The 14898-nt window shown below is 41.8% G+C and overlaps 1 protein-coding gene across 4 annotated transcripts in view; it reads left to right on the forward strand.

The window, feature by feature from the left end:
• The window catches only part of PUF60 (poly(U) binding splicing factor 60), a 32186-nt gene that overhangs the window by 4380 nt on the left and 12908 nt on the right, over nucleotides 1-14898 (forward strand). For 3 of the 4 annotated variants that reach the window (XM_050892175.1, XM_050892178.1, XM_050892179.1), the window contains exons 2-4: nucleotides 11625-11720; nucleotides 13483-13572; nucleotides 14601-14651. In XM_050892175.1, the coding sequence (XP_050748132.1) occupies nucleotides 11625-11720; nucleotides 13483-13572; nucleotides 14601-14651 (237 nt within the window). The remainder of the gene's footprint in view (nucleotides 1-11624; nucleotides 11721-13482; nucleotides 13573-14600; nucleotides 14652-14898) is intronic. The other variant, XM_050892177.1, reaches the window with a different exon arrangement.

Consider the following 14898-nt stretch of genomic DNA (forward strand, 5'->3'; position numbering starts at 1 on the left):
GGAACTTAAAATTTAGTTTCAGAGCTGGTGTTGCTGTAGTGGGTGGCTGTATCGGCAGGAGCAAGGAGGTAGCGATGGCCTGTAGATGAGCACAAGAAATTGGCAGCAGCAGTCCTATGACTGAAGGAAGAGCGCAAGTACTGTGACAGATATGGGAAGTGAGGAACAAGATGCATGTTTTGAATAAGCTAATGTAATTCAGCAGTGTTTGGCTACAGAAGAATTCAGAATAGCTGATGTAAACTATGTCTCTCTTGGTACATATGTCACTTCCAGCATGTTTTGACAAGGGGCAGTAGGTATCAGGAGTGAAGAAAATTAAAAGGATTAGTTAGATGAAAGATCATGTTAGAATACAAGCCTTGAGATGGAAGGAAGTGGCTTTTTTTTATTTCACTTGTTCCCAGACTAGGTGGTATCTCATTGTTTAAACGACATAGTGTAGCCTTCCAGGAACAAGAATTCCAGCTTGGCTGAGTATTGCATGCTTTTATTCAGTATGGGCTTTTGTAGTATGACTGGAAGATACTGATTTCAAACTTCAGGACTGTTAAACATCTTAAATAGAGCATTCATTCTTGCCAGTTTCACACAATGAGGTAAAACACTTTTTTTCAAGTAGGATCTTTCATAAACTGTGTGTTCTTTATGTAAGTTTAGTTCTCATCTTGCTGGAGATAAGGTGAATCTGACCATCCAGTATCATGTGTTCATTCATCAGCATTTTTGCCACTGTTTTACCTTGCTATGCTTGAAAAACTGACACATGGTCTTAGTGTTAATGGTCCTTAAAATGAAGACCCAATTCAAATGTCCCCACAAGCACCTTTTGCGTGATCCCTGGCTTCTTTCTTTTCAAGTTCAACATGAGTGCCTCTATCTGTTTTAAATCTCCTTTCCACGCTGGAAGGAGAATTGGCTGCTCTATGATGTGACTATGAAATTGGCCTAAAGAAAGTCCAGTGCTTCTGCAGTCTTATCAGAACAGCTGCAACATTTACTTTGTTCTGGGGCAATTTAAATCATGGAGGCTGGCTAGAAAAGCTTGAGAATTAAGGACAAAGTAACCTCAATTGAGAGGAACTGAGTTGTGGAATTTGGTAGACTTAGATTTTGCTTTCATCTAACTTTCTGAAAGTAGATTTGCAGTACAGGCTCTGCTGTTGTACTGGAAACAGTTAAATGGGAACAATAATTAAAATAAAAAGCAGAGGGCTTTTGTTTGTCAAAAGGAATGCATCTTGTAAGGAGACTCAGTTGGGTCTTATGAATTATAACTCAAAGTGCCAAAATGTTTGATGCTTTTCAAGTGTAGCGTATGCTTATCAGATGTCATAAATCTACCTTACATTGAGCCCATCAGTAAACACTTATTGAATGCATCTTATATGACAGCCATGTGGTTTGGTTAGAATATAAGATGGAAATCATCACTTCTTTACCTAGCCTGTCCTTTTTGTAGTCCTCCTGCTACTGAGAAAAAGCGTCCCTATTTCTCGTTTGAATTTTAGGTAGAATTAGACTTTATACTGAAGTAGTTTTGCAACTGTAATTTTACTTGGTGCTAAATGCTATTGATTACAATAACAGGTCTGTACTACTGTGTTTTGTTACCCAGAATATTACTGTTGTGGCACACTGCATTGCTGTCCTGGATTAGCTCTACTGGCTGTATCTGTTCTTTCCCCTGCATATTTTTTTCAACACTTGCTTTTGAATCCATTGCCCCCACCCACGCTGTTGCCATAGGCTGTGCCCCTCAGCTTGCGATACAGGCAGATTTTCCCTATGGCAAGCTCTCTTCCTCCTCACGTCAGAGCTGTAACAGTTTTTTTTTTTCTTCTCTTCATGTGGTCTACGTGTGTGCCCAGTCAGTCAGCCTAGGCAGTGTATGTGCATGTAAGATGAAGCTATGCAATGCCCAATACCTCCCATCCCCCTCCCAGGTATTCTTTAAAACCTGGACAGCCTCAGGTGCATCTGATGCAGCGTTCAGTGGTTTGGTTTACTTTAAAAGAAGGATAGGAGGAAGAGAAACAAGTTGCTGAGCTGTTTCATGATGCTGGCTCCCTCCTGGACCTACAGCTATCTCATGAAAAGTCTACGGGATGTGCTGCTTCCTGTTGGTGTCTCCTGCCCTCGGCATCCAAGTAGTCATCAGCCATCTGTGTGTTTGGGGAAGGTGCCAGGCTATACAGGGGTAGGGCCAGGAATCGGGAGTGGCACTCTCCGCAACCTGTGATCATGATGATAAAGTTTACCTTTTGGGGACGCGCACAAATTCAGTAATTCCAAGGGGTCTTTTTCTTTGTTTTGTTTCGTTTCATGGGGTATTTTTTTGTTTTTAATTTACAGCCACTCACTCAGGACCGCCCAGTTGTCACTGGGAGTATGTGGGTTAATTCACAAAGCAAAGGAAGTACCCTCCCGCGTCCCTATGAGGGAAGTAGTTAAGGGAAGGACTGCCATATGCTACTCCTGGTGCAAATCCCAACAAATAAGTATTTTATCTGGTTCTCATCAGTAACTGTGGGAATTGGTTGCAATGGTATTGTACTTCTAGGATAAACCTAGCAGATATTTACTTGCTGAGGGAAGCTTTAAGAAAAGATAGAGGGTGTCTGGGTAAAGATTTGACTGGGGTAGAGTTAAGCTTCAGCTTTTTTTCCTTCCCCTAACATTACTGAAATTACTTCACCTTTGCATTTTTAGATTGCTCTTGCTGCTGCCTTTGATATAAGGAACATGTAGTCTGCAGGCAACACAAGTAATTTATTGAAATATCTGCAGGATTGTTTTCTGTAGTAAGTCCACTGTATTAAGAGTGATCAGTCCACTGTATTGAGAGCGATCAGAATCACTGCAGGGCAATCCTGCATAGACATTTCCAGTACTTAACATTTTGCAGATTAACATATTTGCAGCTTACTAATTGCGTGTGAATTTGGAGGTTTTTTTGAAGAACATCAACAATGCACACGTGCGTTGTTCAGCAGGAAGGCAATTAGCATCAGCAGGCAGCTCCAACAAAGATGTTAGTAGCAGTAGGTCCTCCTCAAATACTTTTGATGGTAGAAGTTAAACTAACCATTCTTAATTTTGACTGTAAAATCATGTGTTACAGGAAGTACTTGTGTATCTGCATTTGAGATCTAAAATTCAACTGTGGTATTTATGGGATAAATTTGCTTAGTCTGGAATAGGTAATTAAGTTCCCCATGAAGCTTATGAGGACCAGTACAAGTTACCTGAAGACTGCATACATTTCTTCTTTTCTTTTGACCTGAAGTAGTTCTTAAAACAAATTTCTTTTGCATGTTTGAAATAGTTCATGGTTTCTGTACTACTTGCACAAGCAAGCTATGTTTGTAACATGCAGTGGGCTATTTATGTATGCTGCTTGTGGTGAGAGTGGGCAACAATACAAAATTCTTATAGAAGTATAGTTAATTATTAATGTAATTCCGATGAAATTTCTCAATAACTTGATTGGTACCTTTTAGTGTTAGAAATGGAATCACCTGTTATAACTGATTAAATAATTAATGTCTTGCTAAAGAAACTTAAATAGTCCAAGACATTTGGTGCCACCGCTTTTGATACAGTACTGTGAAAGTGGTGTTGTATGTCATAGCTTGAGGCACTGGTCCTTGATATACTTCCATTGTAAATGCTCCTTTAGTGCATGGTAGCCTCCTCACCCTGAGTGACAGTACTTCAGAATGATGTGACGTGCTTCTTGTTTTGGTATTTACCTGATTTCTTGGTCTTGTGAACTTTTTTGCATCGCTTCCGTGGTTTTCCTATGCTCTTTCCAGACTCTTGACATTCTCTAAAATATATATATACACCAAAAATGGATACAGTATGTCTCTATTTGTCTCACCAGTTCCATTTATAAGGGTAAAAACACTACAGTTTTATTTCTGTGCATTCAGTAATGTTATTAGCCCTTCTTGCCGTGACATAATATACTCATGTGCAATTGCTTGCCTGTCTTTCTTTTTGCATTCTTAAAATCACAGCTGAGTTAGATAATTTGTCCTTTCCTGCAGGAGGGGTGCATGTTCGCTGTTGGTGACTTCAGTGACAGCAAGTTTTGTCAACCAAAATTAAGTTCACTTGGCTGTTCTGTGCAGTTCTGGCGCACTGATGTAACCGCCGGATTCTCTCGTAACTCATTTAGGAAAAGCGATCTGTCTACTGAATGTGTTTGTATTTTAATGAGGCAGAGGTGAAATTACTGTGAATATTCCTTGTCAGGATGGTTAATTTTTAAACAGAGCTGAGAAGTAATTTGGGGGGAAAACTGTGTATGTGTGAAGTGCCTGCCAGCTCAGCTTGGTGCTATAGATGGCTGGAGCTTTCACTTGGAGGGTGAGCAGGAGGGAGGAGCAGCCTGCGGTCAGTCTGCCCGAGGAGTTTCTTGCTTTGCATGTTCAGGCCTTCTCCTTGCCCTCACCTCCCGGGGGGTTCTGGACCAGCTGTTTGTGAGGTTTTAACTTCGCACCCTTTACGAGGTTCTCATCCTAAAAGGATTAATTGTGGAAATGGTTACTGGATACTGCTTAATAGGCTTTTTTGCCTAGCGCATCACAGGTACTGTGGCAATCCTGAGCGTTATTTAAACAATCCAGTTCCCTCAGCCTCTCCTTACAGGGCAAGTGCTTCAGCCCCTCCACAGTCTTGGTGGTCCTTTGCTGGACTTGCTCCAGTTGATCAGCATTTCGTGTTGGGTGGTCCAGAAGTGATGCAGTATCTAGGTGTGGCCTAACGAGTGCTGAGTGGAGGGGGGATCACTGCTCTATCTGTGGGCTCCGTTCCTGTTGATGCAGCCCAGGGTGCTGCTCTTAATGCACTCTGGCAGCAAGGAAGGTTGGCTCGTGTTTAGCCTAATGACCACTGGAACCCCTAGTTCCTTCTCCACAGAGCTACTTCTTGGCCTGGACCATTGCAGGGGGTTAGTCCATCCCAGGTGCGGGATGTAGCATTTATCCTCCTTGGATTTCATAAGCTTTTTATTGGCAGTCAACTTTTCTTACATATGACATAGGCTGTGTTGGGAGTCTCAAGAGTTTCAGTCATGTTTCACATTGACAAAAGTCATTTTGGAGCCTGACAGTGTCAAATAAGAGCAAGAGAGCTATCTTCTGCTAAGAGCAAGTGGTGGAGAGAACTTGTGGTTTAGAGGAACCCAGCATGGACATTGAAATTATATGCAAGCGCTCTCACTACACTTACTGTGTTGTTTATAGCTGCATTAAATGGAGAAGGTTTAGCTGAAGGATTTGTCAAGAAGAAGGTGAGATGATGGTCAGGGAAAGTGGTGATCCCTTTTGGAAGGGAGGAGTATGTTTCCGTGTGTCTTACTTTCCTGTTTGTAGTGAAGAAAAAGAGGATCATGTGCGTATTGATTTATTTTAGCACTGTATTGTAGCTTATCAGGAACGGTAGTTTTCTTTCTTTGAGAGTTGAATATTGAGATGCAGGTGATTTCTGGGTTCCATGACAGATAAATGATAATGCAGAGCATGCTGCATATAAAGGTAACATCTAGAAGATTTTTTTGTTTCTCAGTGCTGACCCAGTGGGGAGGAGTTCTATCAAATGCAGTGAAAATGTATCACAAGGAATTGTTTAAAGGGTACATAGATCACTTGTGTGCATGTATTTAAGACTTTTCATGTTTTCGGATGTTGGATTTGCATAGAATTTGGTGCTCTGGAAGAACTATGTTATGCTACTGGACAACATCAGTGAAATTTGTTATAGAATCTCCTTATTCATTTAAATAGAAGAGATGTTACTGGCCAAATACGCAGTCATGTAAACAGTTTGGTCATGAGATGCTAGAAAAATAACACATTTTGAAAGGTTTTAATCCCTGCCCATTCCCTATAGAACACATCTGGTAGGATGGTGGAAAAAACTTGGACATGCCCCATGCTCTAGATGTTTTTGGCAGTACATTAGTTGCACGTGCTAGCAGTAACAGAAGAAATAACTCACTAGCACTGCCGTTCCCATTTGAAAAAAAAATATTCTATAGGGGGTGGAAAGAGTAGCTGCTAAAGAAATTCAGGAATAGTAAAAGGTCATCGTGCACAGAAAGGCTTGCGAAGTAACTAAGTTTACAGCTGAATCCATGAAATTTTAGATAGTAAATAGAGGCAAAATACTTAAATGTTTTTATATACGCAAAGAACAACCTTTTCTGAAAAATAATCTATTGTGCAAGTAAAAACATTGCCTTTGACCAGGCACTGAGGTGATACTTTTCCAGCTTTACTACTGGTGTGGGGTGTTGTAGTATGAAAATACTCAGATGAATACAGGTTCCCAAGCACTGATGCAGGTGGTAGAGCAAGGATTAAACTGAGTATACTGGCCAGGTACTTCATCAGTCCTTTTTCCACCTCTGTCTTATTTAATCTTCATGTTGTTTGCTTGTTATGGTTCCTAAAATAAACAAGATTCTGTGTTTTTCTTTCTCTTGTGTGTGTTTATACTTCAGAGAAATTCTCAGCCATGTAATAAATTTCCAACGAATGTGCCTGAACTCTTGGAGTTCAAACCACCTTAAAAGGCCAAGCAACGCTCAGAAGCAATGTTCATAGCAACAGGTATACAGTTTCTATTTATTTCTCTTTTAAAAAAGAAGCTCCTATTCGCCTGCTGCTGTTGTCAACTTCTCTCCCATTTTTCTTGTTCCCTCCTAACTGTTACAGTGTGTTTAAATAAGGCAGTTTTCAAGGTGGCTAGCCTTAGTATAAAGCACCAACTGCTTTTCAACAGGTACTGTTACATTACTGCCTAGCAGACTCAATTGTGCTGAGCCTTTTCTTGGTAGTGGTATTATCCTAAGGTACCAGGAAAGAGAGGAGCAATAGTCTCAGTTGTCTGCGAATAGTGATAGAGATTGGGATTATTTTACACAATCTGTTGCTTTTCAAATAGACTGGAGTAACAGAGGGTGGTAGTCTTCCTTGAAGAAACTCAGTGTTAAAGGGTGCATGATGATAAATTTGTTACAGCTGTACCGTTGATCAGCAAAGGCATGTATCTTTGGTTTCTTTCCACAGGGATGTGTGGTGGCAAAGTGCTTGGAACCAGTAGGTCTGGCTTCTTGGATACTCTTTGTCACTTCTAGATCACTTCATCATCCTTAGTTTTGATTTTACCCTCCATGCTGGAGGTTGGATGTTATCAACCAGTTTTTGGAAGCTATGCCATTTAATGAGCTCAAATGTCTAAATTACATTAAATGTAGATATGCAATAGTCTTTTTATTTTTAAGAATCGTAACAGATTATAATCAATGGAGTAACTTTTTTATTGTGAATGGTTAAATTTGATAGCCCTTCCACTATGTTTTTCTTCTCCCAAGTCTCATAGCTCCTAAACTGCAATAATTCCATTTTTAAAAGCTGAGAGGAAATGGAAACAGCAATAGAAAAAGGTGTGGGCTTTTTAAATCGTCTGCAGAAAACTAAGGAAGTCTCTGGACTTGACTGTACGATAGCATATACGTAAGATGTAAACAAATGGGAAGGGGAGCCAGGAGAGCTGGGTGAAGAACATTTTTTTAGCCAGTTGGTTAAAAACAAGAATTATTTTTTTTTTAATTTTTTTTTTGAATGTTCCACAATCAAAATGAATCTTGGAGATGATGTAGCCTTCCTGTACCAAAGAGATCACCATTACTATATCGTGTATATATACGTGTAGATGTGGTGCTTAGGGATGTGGTTTAGTGGTGGACTTGGCAGTGCTAGGTTAACGGTTGGACTTGATGATCTCAAAGGTCTTTTCCAACCTAAACAATTCCATGATTCTGTATCGCTTTACTGATACTTGTTTTCAATTTGCATGTGGACTATGCAGTAGTATCTTTTGATCAGTAGTGTGCACTTGAGTTTCCCAATTTGCAGCCATGAAACGGTTCCAACTACCTCTGTTCTTATTCATGTGTCAGCTTTCTTTTGTTGCACTTCTATTACCCTTAGGTCCTTGTGTGTTACTCAGTGTGGCTATGAACTTCAATCTGAAGGGAGCAGTGAAGTAACTGCAACTCTAGAACACTGTGTTCAGATACTTGTAGAATATGTTTTTATGTTAGGAGGGTTTATTTTGCATCTGCTCTGTGTTCATTGAGCCTATAAAATGGTCACAAACCCCTTATGGTGAACTTGAGACTGAATGCACAAAATCACAAGTCTCAATTGTTGTTATAAAATAGAGTAAGAATGAGCTAAGACATATCTCTCTGAACATCAGTGAACTCATCCTGCGGCTTTCTTTACTTTCAGGGTAGGTGAGCTCCACTCCTCACCCTTAATAGTCTGACTAAAGAACAAAGGAAGCGTTGCAACCTGGTAGGAGGCAGCATGCAGGTTGTGGTTGCTGGTAGACTAAGACAAGTGGGCTAATCTGGGAGAAACTTTGCAGTTGGTAAAGGATATGCTTAAAATCTTGTTTTCTGCTATTAACTTAGGTTTTTCCCATGATAATTTTTATACTGAAACCAGTAGTGTTCATAGACACAAGTCTATTTAGCCTAATGTGTGTCTACTACTGAACAGATTAGGATATTTGTCCATTTTGGTATTATAAGTGGTTGATGGTGAACATTGAGTTGAGAAAAGAAATTAGTTCTGCTTTTGATGGATGATACAGGCAGAACTTACGTGAACAACAAAGGCAGGTCCACATCCTGGTGCTTTAAGCCAAGAAGGCAGTGAGGTGGATAGTTCCAACAATGGGACCATCGTGCTGTAGTCACACTCTCGCTTCTTCCTCTGTTGCATTGATTCGGTAGGAAAATAGACTTCCCCCATGGTGCAGTGTGCGAATCGGTCAGACTAGTCCTGCTCTGCATCCTCACAAGAAATGGGCAAGATTCTGTTGGGAAGATGAACACAGCTTACCTCATGAGAAGAAGTTTCTAGTCCAATAGTCACTGTCATTTAGGTAAATGAATTGCCTGAGGATCTCAAGATAAAGAATGACTGGGCAACGTGATGGCAAATGTTGTGTTTAATATGTTAGAACATACAAAGTAATGTGTATATGGTGGGGAAAATAAACTGATTGTGTGCACTGTGACAGGTTGTAAAATAGCCTTTTCCTGCATGCATTAATTAAGGTTTATCTGCTTAAAAGGAATGTGACCCCACTTTATACCCAGTGAGTAAAATAAGAAATTTGGTTAACGAGCTGATTAAGCAGCATTTAGCATCAGTCCCCCCCGATCAGTTGGGGAAAAGGGTTCGTGGCAGCCCTGCCTCGAGGGAAAAGTAGGTCCAGAGTCCGTCTGTAACAGCTTGGAGCGGTGTCAGCTGGGGAGGCTTATTGTGCGGAACTCCGTAATGTCACAGTCCTGCATCCAGTGTGTGGGCAACAAGAGCAAATGGGCCAGCAGATACAGCTGGGGATTGCAGCCTTCATGGTAGGTACTTAATGGTCTTGGTATTGAAGGGCTGTCACATTGAAGTTTCTGTTCCTACAGCTAGAACTTGCAATTGCTATAGATAAAGCAGACACTTAGGAAGCCTTGAGTTTTGGGACTCTTGTGCTCTGCGTTCCGCTCCTTTTTAGTGGGAGGACTTGAGGATTGTTACCTTGGGCCTCGGCCTGTGCCAAGGTGCATTCTGAGAAGCTGCTGCTTTTCTCCTCTCTGCTGCTGTTTACTTCTTGAATTTAGCAATTTCTGTTACTTCCATAGTAATTTTTAAAATCTAAATTATTACCCTAAATTGAGAATACCATGTGAATGTGCTTGAGCTTCATTTATACTTAGGTAGTATCTGTCATTTACTGTGAAAAGAATTCATGTGGTTAAAGTATCTTAACTATTTTGCAGTTTTCCTCCCCTTCACAAAGTTCTATGTATCAATATATAGAAAAAATATGAAAATACCATAAGTGAAAAATTGGACTGTCAGGGAACTTGTGATTCTGGAGGAAATGGGTGACTGGTCTGTTGTCTACTGGATATTATCACAGTAGACACAGTGCAGGAACTGGGCTGGCATTGTCTTGAGCAGTCAGATGTACAGTGTATGGCTCTCCTCATGGAAATGTGTGTGTACTTTTACCTGAATCGCTCTGCTATCAATAAGTGTATCTGACAGTTCTGTTATGTCTTGTTGAGAGCTGTTGCAGCAGCTTGTCTCTTTATCAGTGTGTGTTCCCCTTTGCCTTGTGGTAGGATAAAGAGGATGCAATGAAACATTCAATTTGTGTGCAGCCATGATGCAGGATCTTTTGCTTCTGAAAGACATGTTTTTCTCTCTGAGGCTTCAGATGTAGCCAAAAAATAGCTTTTTGCTGTTCTGCATTTTGGTATTACGTTCATAAGATCTTGATGTACCTGTAAGATTTTTTTTTTTTTTTTTTCTGGAGGAGGAGATCAGTGGTCTTTCAGAGACATTTGTGCCCACAGGAAACCTCTAAGTTGTTAGCCAGTACAACAAGTGCCATGAGCAAGTGATTGTTCTGAATGAATGGGAACCAAATTAGCAGGAATACTTGCCGTTCCTTCTGCTAAAATGCCAATGACTTTGATATATCTTTTCCAAGTGACAGCTTTGTTCCTATGCTGGGAGAGCTGGTTTTGTTTTGCCATCTGAATGGGTCTTTTCCTTTTTTCTATACTGTGCTTGTTACAGAGTGCTTACATGGGTTTTTTGGGTTTGGTTTTTTTTTTTCACTGGAGAACTGAGACACCCGTTAATAGGTTTTTAATGATGAACCGTATTTTGACTGGAAATTATGTGATGGCACTTTTGGGATGCCAAAGAATAATACCCTGAGGATACAAGTTGGTGGATGCTTACCAGAAAGACATAAGCTGCTGAATCACTTTAACCAAAACCAGGTTGATAGGTATACCTTAGAGAAACCTACTGTTACTTAACATGGTAGTAATAATTGACCAGTTGTTTCACAGGAATGGACTTCAGTGTAAAACATGAGCATGAGGTAGAGAAGTCAGTAGAATACCTAAACCACAAAGAGGGCTAACATTTGTTAGCTACACGTATGTCTGAAATCATGACAAGTCAGTTCAGTGGCCCAGAAGCTTCTTTCTAGACCTGTTCTGATGTTGGGTTTGGGAATCTGCATGGGCAGGTAGCATGCATCTCATACTAAGTACGAGAATAGTGCTTCTTTGTTACTGGAACAGTATGTGAGATTTGGAAAAGTTTCAGAGAAGATTTTAAAAAGCCAACTTGAGAAACCAAGGTTGACAAACCAGTATAGGAAGAGATGGAAGGAGAAAATAGATGGGTACATTTGACAGAGTTTAACTGTTGAGAGGTAGGATGGAGATGATGTGAGTGAAGACTGGGGATTATTTCATTTTCTTTTAACTGAAAATCTGGTGGTTAGGGAACTCTGTAAGTATCCAACATGTTCATCAGTTTGTACAATTGATGGGATAGCTCTCCCATAGGGAGTGGCTAGAATATTAGCAGGTTTTCATTAATTACTAATAGGTTTGGGAAGACTTTTTAGCCAACTATGACATTCTGACATTAAGTGCTTTGGGTTTCTGGGAATGAAGAAAATGGTTACTTTTGTGAAAACAGTTTTTTCATGAGTATTTTCTATTTTCTCAGGGTACAGAGTCCATTAAGATGGAAAATGGACAAAGCACTGCAGCTAAGCTGGGGCTTCCTCCCCTCACACCAGAACAGCAGGAAGCTCTCCAGAAAGTGAGTAAACTTGATGTGGATTTGCTTCTTAGCACTCTTGTTTGTTTGTTTGGGGGGGTTTTGTTTGTTTGTTTTTTAAATGAGCATCTGTTACTGATATTATAAAAGGGAACTCACCTACCAAGAATATGTATGGGGTAATGGCCATGCTGTGTGTGGATTCACACTTTCAAATTTGTGCCCAAGTATTACTTCTTTTCGTTTAGAGTTTGTAGATGCTTTTTGGGGAGCATGATGTGGAATTTGTTGTTGGGGTGGGTAGAGTGTTTTTAATTAAAAAAAAAAAAAAAAATCAAAATCCTAAGTAAATCACATCTTAAGATCACATTGTAATTCTAAGACAATATGCAACTGCCACAAAGTTACTATGAGGAGCAGCCTGTACTCCACAAGGAATAGGTTTCTGATATGCTCCAGCTGGTCTTTTATTCTATCCACACAAGAACACATCACGAAATATCTCTATTTTTCCTTTATGCTCTTTCCCATGTTGTTGTGAAGAGACCCAGTAGCAAGTATTTTCAACCCATTTGAGCCAACCTGTTTTAATCTAGGTAAAATTTCAGTCCAGCTCTGATTTCTGGTTGTTGGTCCTGTTTTATACAGCTGGTGGGGAGGTTACTGCTGACTTCTTGCCCACTTTCCTGATGGGAGTGAGTGATGCCTGGCTTACTGAGAGGAGAGCAGACTTGGGAAAAGAGGGGAAAGAAAACAAAACCAGGGAATGTGGGAACTGTGGGCTAGGTGTCTTCTGTACTCTGGTGAGGCAAGTAAAGTATTGTTCTAGGTAGGCTTCATGTGAATGTTCCCATAATGTTGAAGCTGCTTGTGTGTGTGTTGTTTGGCTCACAGTGTGAAACGGCCTCGTTTCCTCTGGCTTCTCCGTAGCTGACAGATGTAAATCCCCTTGTCCGTTTCCAGGTTTCCGAAGCACGCGTCTCAAATCCACGGTTTAGAGCCTACCGTTCCCTGGCACCTCCCAAACACGTACAGCCATGGAAAGCAGGTGCCTGAGGGGTTGGCTGAATGTGTTTGTACCGTCCCCTGGGAATAGGCACATATTGTGGGTATTAGGTTTCCCTTGACAAAGAGCCTCCATGTCAACATCACTGAGTGTAAAGCTCAGGCTTTTTCAAATTTGTAGAAGACTGAAAGAAAAAGACAAATCAGTCTTGTGTCTGCAGGCTAGGAACCAGAGAAGGAGAGCTGGAGCATTTTAGTGAGCAAAAGCAGTGGGTCCTCTAAACTAGAATAGGCCAGCTGTGATAAGAAAAGAGAGGGGGAGTGCCCAGTCAAGAGACTGGACATGGGGATTTGGAGGCCCTTCCCTTTTGTAGAAACTCTTTGTCCAGATGTTCTCTGAGTGGAAAGGACTTGAAGGAGGCTATCTGTCCTGCCCTCATCCCAGCAGGTAAGGTGCTATGGTGGGATCTAAGGGGCAGAGGGCGGAAGAGGGGAAATGCTAAGTGTCTAGTGCATGCTGCTTTCCTAACATTGCGCCTGCTGCAGATTGAGTCCATCCAATCCTCTGCTCAAGCATTATGCTGTATTTCAGGGCTCACGACTCCGAGATGCAGACCAAGATGTTAGTAAGCTGTTGGCCGCTGGCTAATGTACAGTGCCTTAGTGCTTAGGGCCGGAGCGCCGAAAAGTTCCACTGGCAGCCAGTTGTGTGGTTCTGGGGAACTGTGGTGTAAAATCAAACATCGTTCCCTGCTCTGTGGTATTGTCCTATGACTACAGAGTCTGTATTTCTTTCTAGGCAAAGAAGTATGCGATGGAGCAGAGTATCAAGAGTGTGCTGGTGAAGCAAACCATCGCCCACCAGCAACAGCAGCTCACCAACCTTCAGGTGAGAGACCCTCTGAGATGCTCCTTCTGTGTCTTACTCTCCCCCACAAGGTGGAGTTCTTTTTGCACTTAGAACCAGAGCACAGCCCTGAGGCCTGCCTGGAGCCAGGTACATGCGCTTGTGTTTCCACAGTGAAATTGAAATATACTGTCTTCAGCTCACTAGAGAAACGCCCTTCGCTCACCTGCACAAATTGCCCCCAAATTTCACTCATTCAAAGAGTAAATTTTTAAGAGTTTCTCTCCTGTTGGCTGGCCAAATGCTTCTTGCAATGCCAGAAGTCAAAGAATCTGCTGTGGGTTTCACTTTCGACTTACATTTAAGGTGGTGTCTAGGATTGCTGGGAACAGTATCCTTTCACCATCTCTTCTGCTTGAGGGGAGGGTGCCTGTCTCCCCTGTGTTATTGACAGTGCTACCCCATTTCCCTCCCCTTCACCCAGATGCGCTCTCAATTTCAGGGAAGTTCCGTTGGCTATTCCTGCTAATGCTGGAATGCCTATGTACTGGGAGAACCCTTAGCTGGTATTTAAATCTCCCTTCCTTCAGATGTTTCTTGAACACATTTCACTGCCTTCTACTCAAAGTTAGGAAGCCCAAAATAATGGCTTTGGGATGTTGTATTTTTTTACTGAAGAATCACTGTGGATGTGCTTGCCATATTAGGCAGCTCTGGCCTTTCAGGGCTGTGCATGTTTCTGAGTGTCTGATCTAGTTGAGGGGCTCCTTTTTAAATGCTGGGGGTGAATCAACGACAGTGGTTGCAGAGGTTACTATTGCCTTGAGTCCCCCCTGGGAGAAGACCCTGCTTCCTGAGGCAGTGGCAGCAGCACAACTCCACCCTGACCTGGTGGGACTGGAATCTGCAGGGTCCCAGCGCTGGACAGTCCTTGGGACCAGGCAGTGAGGGGCAAGGAAGGAGAGGCCTCTCTCGCAGGTTCCCTGTGCCGCCGCTCTGCTTGAGTTTTTACAAACAGCCGTAGTATGCTCAGCTCCAACAGACTGAACTCTGTCTTTACTGTCTTTCAGATGGCAGCAGTGACAATGGGCTTTGGAGATCCTCTCTCACCTTTACAATCGGTCAATAGACATATTCACTTCTTCTTGGGCACTTTGTCTTAGTCAGGGCCTAGAGTGGGGAAGTATGTAGTGGTAATACAATGCTCTTAATTCAACCCAGCACAACCCTCCCACATACCCACCTGTTATGGACAAGCACAACAAGCAGAGGCAAAGTGTAAACTCCCCAGAGGAAGACCCTAGGCTGGGTGCAGTCTGCTGTGACACTGGCAGTCGGGGTCCTGGAGTCAGTTGGCAAAGAAAGCTT

The sequence above is a fragment of the Gymnogyps californianus genome, chromosome 2, assembly GCF_018139145.2.
Source record: "Gymnogyps californianus isolate 813 chromosome 2, ASM1813914v2, whole genome shotgun sequence".
Lineage (NCBI taxonomy): Eukaryota > Metazoa > Chordata > Aves > Accipitriformes > Cathartidae > Gymnogyps > Gymnogyps californianus.